Consider the following 5,455-nt stretch of genomic DNA (forward strand, 5'->3'; position numbering starts at 1 on the left):
CCATGGATATGGAACCCTCAGATAGTGGAGGCTGACTGTATTTACAGAATTGTGCAACCATCACCACAATCAATTTTAGAACACTTTTACCACCCCCAAAAGAAACCCTGTACCATTTAGCAGTTGCCCCCCTTCCATTTCCCTCTGGCCCCCAGCATCCACTAATCTAAGTTGTGTCTTTGTAGATTTGCCTGTTCTGGATATTTCATATACACGGAATCAGACAATATGTGGTCTTTTGAGTTTGGCTTCTTTCACTTAAAACGTTTTTAAGGTTCATCCGTGTTGTAGTATTATCATACTTCATTCCTTTTTATTCCCTTATAATTTTCATTGTGATAACATTTCCTTTCATTCTCATGACATAGCCAATGATTTCAATGACAGAACTCTTAATTATCACCCCAAATTCCACTTTCCCCATCTTAGTCCCCCAGTCTCTCCGTTGCTCTCTCTGGGACAAAGAAAAGGGAAAGACTGTAACCGCTCCCTGTCCTTAGGGAGTCAGAAACTCCTCACCCCTGTAGACTCCCATGCACAAGTGGAGGAGGAGGATGTGGCAAGCGAGGGCACTCAGTGATGAGTAGGGACTGAGTTCTAGCCTTCTTTAGCTAGCACTGATGACTTTGTCCCAAACTCCTGTGACCTGGGTGTCCTGAGCTATGTCCTGGGTTTCTTCCACCACTTAGGGGCCAGTGTGGAGGAGAAGAGTGAATCCCAGGATGTTGGAGATGAATTCCAGGTGCCCAATGTGGGACCAAACCCTGGAATGGACAGTGACCTGGGACCAAATCCTGGAATGGATGGTGACCTGGGAACAAACCCTGGAATGGATGGTGACCTGGGAACAAACCTTGGAATGGATGGTGACCTGGGACCTGAAAACTTGACCTCCCACCAGGTGGAGAGAGGCACAGCTACTAAGGATGTAAGAGGAGGCCTAGCCTAGGACCTCTGGGGAGGGTGGGGCTAAAATTCTGCAGCCTGAATTCCCTTTCGTTGGTGCACACAACCACCCACAGCCTGTGATCGGGCTAGCAGAGGCTGTGTGTGAGTGCCATTTATCAAATCATAGGATTTGACTTGATGTGGGCATGGCCATTAAAATGCAGCCCATGACCTTTGAAAGGAGCAGAGCGTTGACAGAGAAGGGTCAATCAGCACTTACACAGGTGTTGGTGAAAGTGCAGTAGAGGGTTTCGCTTGGGCTAGATCTGGGCTCTGTTATGTTACCCAGACCAAATCAACACCGTTTGGAGGAACGGACAGTGTTCGCAGAGAAATCTTCCAATCAGTAGGTGGGTGTGGCTGCAGAAGAAAGCAAATAGAGCTAGCCAATCAACAGATGAGGGCTTGTGGGTGGGCTGACGGAGATGTTTGATCAAAAAGCAGAAAACATGGGCTGGGAAGGCGTATCCCTGAACTGGCAAGGCCAGTCAGTAGTTGGCAAGGCTGGGGCCGGCTGTCCCTCAGCTTTGTTTTTTTTTAAATCTGATTTTGTGTGAATGTCCCTCAACTTTGAATTTGGTGTATGGGCTAGGCTGAAGACCTGGAAGAGAAGAAAGCGGAGTCGGAGTCTGCAGAGACCAACTCCCCAGCAGCAGCCAACCAGGAGGTGTCCAAGGCCCTGGAAGGCAGAGTTGGCGCAGGCAGAGTTGGCGCAGGCAGCATCGATGTGTGGGGCGTGGCCTGCCCGGCACCCGGCACCCCAGGCAGTCACATGGGCGAGTCCATGGAGGCGTATGTGTTGCAGCCGGTGCTCCCGGGCCTCAAGTTGCAGTGCCTCATCAGTCGCAACAAGCACGGAGTAGACAAGGGCACGTTCCCTTCCTACTTCCTCTTTCTGGAGGCGACCGAGGGCCGGAAGGTGCGGTCCAACCCATTTGGGCCTGAGGCCTCACAGCCTCATACGGCTAGGACCTGTCAACTCCAATACCAAGTCCTGCCCTTACCAGATCTAGAATCTTCTCCTTACAGAGCCCAGTAGCTTTGGCCTTACCCGCCCCATATCCGAGCCCTGTGTGCTCCAGAGTTGGGCCCGCCTTTCTCACAGTCAGGCCACGCCCTCTCAGGGATCCAAAATCCCACCCCTTATACCCCCTGGAGGTGTATTATTGGTCCTTTCTTTATTGGTCCAAGCCTGGACCGCACTGAGCCTTCTTTGCTATCACACCCCATCCAATCCTGGAATAAGCCCCGCCATGGAACCAAGGCCCGCCCCTCACGGATTTTCCATTCCAAAGTCAAGCCACATCCCTCAGTGTGGCCTCCTCAGCGTACTTTCTCTCTCCCAGAAAGAGGCTTTTTCCCTAATCAGAGCCAGACCCACTTTTCCTAGATGAAAGACCTACCAAAGTCCTGCTGCAGTGTTGCAAGAGAGGCTGCTCCCCATTCTCCAAAGCCAGGCTCTGCCTGTCACATTCAGGCTCTTCCCTGGGTGGCCCAAGCCCCAACCCCAGACCCATTGGCAGAAGGAATAAGGGGGAGATGTTAAGATGTGAAGCTCCGCTTTAGGACCCAGCTGATAACTTCCTTCAGTGAGAACCACGTCTCCCAGCAAACCATGGGATGCTTGTTGTGTTGTCACCTGCTCTTTAGTCACGGGATATTGGGTTTCCTTATCTTTGGATTCCTAACTGGAGCCAGATGCCAGAAATCCATTCTGACGGGCTGTTCCTCCCATCCTTAGCACCTCCTCCTGGCTGGGCGAAAGAGAAAAAGGAGCAAAACCTCGAATTACCTCATCTCCATGGACTCCACAGACCTATCTCGGAATGGGGTCTACTTTGTGGGCAAACTCAGGTGATGTGTGGTGAGAAAGAGGTAGGAAGGAGCCTGAGGGGCAGAAGGGGACAAGGGGACTACATTTCCCAACAGACCATAGAGCACAAGTTCCACCTGCTCTAGGACCCGATGGGTTTTGTAGTTCTTCAGGTTGTATACCCACAGTGGTTGGGAGTAGAAGTGCTGAAAGTTTTGGAGCACAGGCTGCCATTTAAAACATTTAACTTCTTGGCTGGGCACATGGCTCACGCCTGTAATCCCAGCGCTCTGGGAGGTCGAGGTGGGAGGATCGCTTGAGGTCAGGAGTTTGAAACCAGCCTGAGCAAGAGCAAGACCCTGTTTCTACTAAAAAAATAGAAAAATTAGCTGGACATGGTGGCAGAAGGACATGGTGGCGTATACATGCAGTTCCAGCTACTCGAGAGGCTGAGGCAGGAGGATAGCTTGACCCCCAGGAGTTTGAGGTTGCAGTGAGCTAGGCTGATGCCACTGCACTCCAGCCTCGGCGACAGTGAGACTCTGTCTAAAAATTAATAAATAGGCTGGATGAGGTGGCTCACGCCTGTAATCCTAGCACTCTGGGAGGTCGAGGTGAGAGGATTGCTTGAGCTCAGGAGTTCGAGACCAGCCTGAGCAAGAGTGAGATCCCATCTCTACTAAAAATATAAAAATTAGCCAGGCGTGGTGGTGCGTGCTTGTAATCCCAGCTACTCGGGAGGCTGAGGCAGGAGAATCACTTGAGCCCAGAAGTTTGAGGTTGCTGTGAGCTAGGCTGACACCGTGCCACTTTAGCCGTGAGACAGACTGAGACTCCGTCTCAAAAAGTAAATGAATAAATAAAAATAAAACATTGGACTTCTTGAGAGACAAGGGGCTGGGATTCCTAAATTCTGTGGGAGAAGATGCCTGGGTTGCATGAGTTCTTGTGTCCTAGAGGGAAGAGGGTCCCTAGAGGGCTGAAGTAGGAGGCTAACATACATGGCTCACCAAAGAAATTCAGGGTTGGGGGAGCGTAGACAGTGCCAGGACCATAGATGCAGGCAGGGAATATGATTCTTATGATGAGATGACTTGGGAAAGCACTTAATGTACAGCCACAGAGTCACACTTATTATTATTCTATCCATTCCCCTCCTGGAGCAGATCCAATGTCTTCGGCACCAAGTTCACCATCTTTGACAACGGGGCGAATCCCAACAGGCAAAATTTCCTCTTGCAGACTGCCCACATCAGACAGGAGCTGGGAGTTGTGTGTTATGTGAGTGTCCCAGGCATGAGAGAATGGGGCAGGATGGTGGGAAGGAGCCAGGCCAACTGGAATATAATACTCTCAGGAGACCAACATCTTGGGATCTCAGGGCCCTCGGAAAATGACTGTGATCATCCCAGCAGTGGACAGCCAGAACCAGAGAATCATTTGTCAGCCACAAAATGTGAGTCCTCAAAGTTGGGAATCTCTGGGTCAGTGGAGGAGGAGGGGCTGGAGCCCGTCCTCCTAGATCCCAGGGGAGGAGGGGACCAGTGGGTTAAGGTCACATGTGAAGCCTGGAGGACTTTGTCAGACTTGCGTGAAAAAGTTGGCTGGTCATAGGTTAACCACGTCCCCTGCTTTCATCTTCTAGGCACAGGAGTCGATACTGAGTCGCTACCAACAGGAGGCCATGCAGGGGCTAATCCTACTGAAAAGTAAAACCCCGTTGTGGAGCGAGGAGAGCGGTTCCTACGTGCTCAATTTTCAAGGTCGAGTCACTCGGGCCTCAGTCAAGAACTTCCAGATCGTGCACCCAAATAACCGTGAGCTCCTGGGAACCAGTTTACCTGGGCTAGGGGCGTGAGCAGACGAGAACTACATCTCCTATCAGCCACTTGAGCGCTTTTTGCAGGCATGGCAGACGCCACGCTGTTGCAAAGCTTATTGGGAATTGTAGTTTATACTGCCCTCAGATGGTTTCTGAGCTTTGAGGGCACCGCCTTTTAGAAGTCATAGTTCTGGAAGCTCAGAGGCGGGGAGATGAGGGGGTCTGACTAAGGAAGGCTTATTACCTGTCTTCCTCCTCAGCAGGGTACGTGGTGCTCCAGTTCGGCCGTGTGGCCCAAGACATGTTCACCATGGACTTCTGCTACCCGCTTTGCCCGCTCCAAGCCTTTGCCATCTGTTTGTCCAGTTTAGATGGGAAGCTGGCGTGTGAGTAATTCAATAAAATCCCATCCCTTCGCCGGTTTCTGTGCCTGCTTATTTGGAGAAAGGGCCCCAACATGCATTCTATTGCACCATCTTAATAACAACCAACACTTATTAGATGCAGTCTAGTGCCCTAGGGAGTGGGCAGCATCTACCCTTACGGGGTTCACAGGCAATCATGGGAAAGTGCTACGATTGGACCTTGAACAACAAAGAAGGCAAAATGCTCAAAAAAGCACATTGAGCCACAAAATCTGTTGGACCAGAGCAGGGCAACTCTAAAAAAGTGACGTTCATACTACGTCTGAAGAATCATGAGTGACCAGCTGAGCAAGAAGGGTCACGGGTGGGAACACTAGGCGGAGCTTATGGAAAGGCCTTACAGGTGGAAGGAGGTTTGGTGGTTTTGGGGAAATGACAGGATAGTATGGCAGGAGCTGGGGAGTCCAGTGGAGCGGGGCAGGGTATGAGGCTGGCCCTTTGGCCCAC

At 51.1% G+C, this 5,455-nt stretch overlaps 1 protein-coding gene across 1 annotated transcript in view; it reads left to right on the forward strand.

Moving 5' to 3' along the window:
* The window catches only part of TULP2 (tubby like protein 2), an 8,527-nt gene extending 3,550 nt beyond the window's left edge, over positions 1–4,977 (forward strand). The window contains exons 6-12 of the mRNA XM_012643029.1: positions 690–928; positions 1,541–1,867; positions 2,690–2,802; positions 3,928–4,042; positions 4,119–4,217; positions 4,407–4,578; positions 4,844–4,977. Of these exons, the coding sequence (XP_012498483.1) occupies positions 690–928; positions 1,541–1,867; positions 2,690–2,802; positions 3,928–4,042; positions 4,119–4,217; positions 4,407–4,578; positions 4,844–4,977 (1,199 nt within the window). The remainder of the gene's footprint in view (positions 1–689; positions 929–1,540; positions 1,868–2,689; positions 2,803–3,927; positions 4,043–4,118; positions 4,218–4,406; positions 4,579–4,843) is intronic.
* The last annotated feature ends 478 nt before the right edge of the window (positions 4,978–5,455 follow it).

The sequence above is a fragment of the Propithecus coquereli genome, unplaced genomic scaffold (genome assembly GCF_000956105.1).
Source record: "Propithecus coquereli isolate 6110/MARCELLA unplaced genomic scaffold, Pcoq_1.0 Scaffold193, whole genome shotgun sequence".
NCBI lineage: Eukaryota > Metazoa > Chordata > Mammalia > Primates > Indriidae > Propithecus > Propithecus coquereli.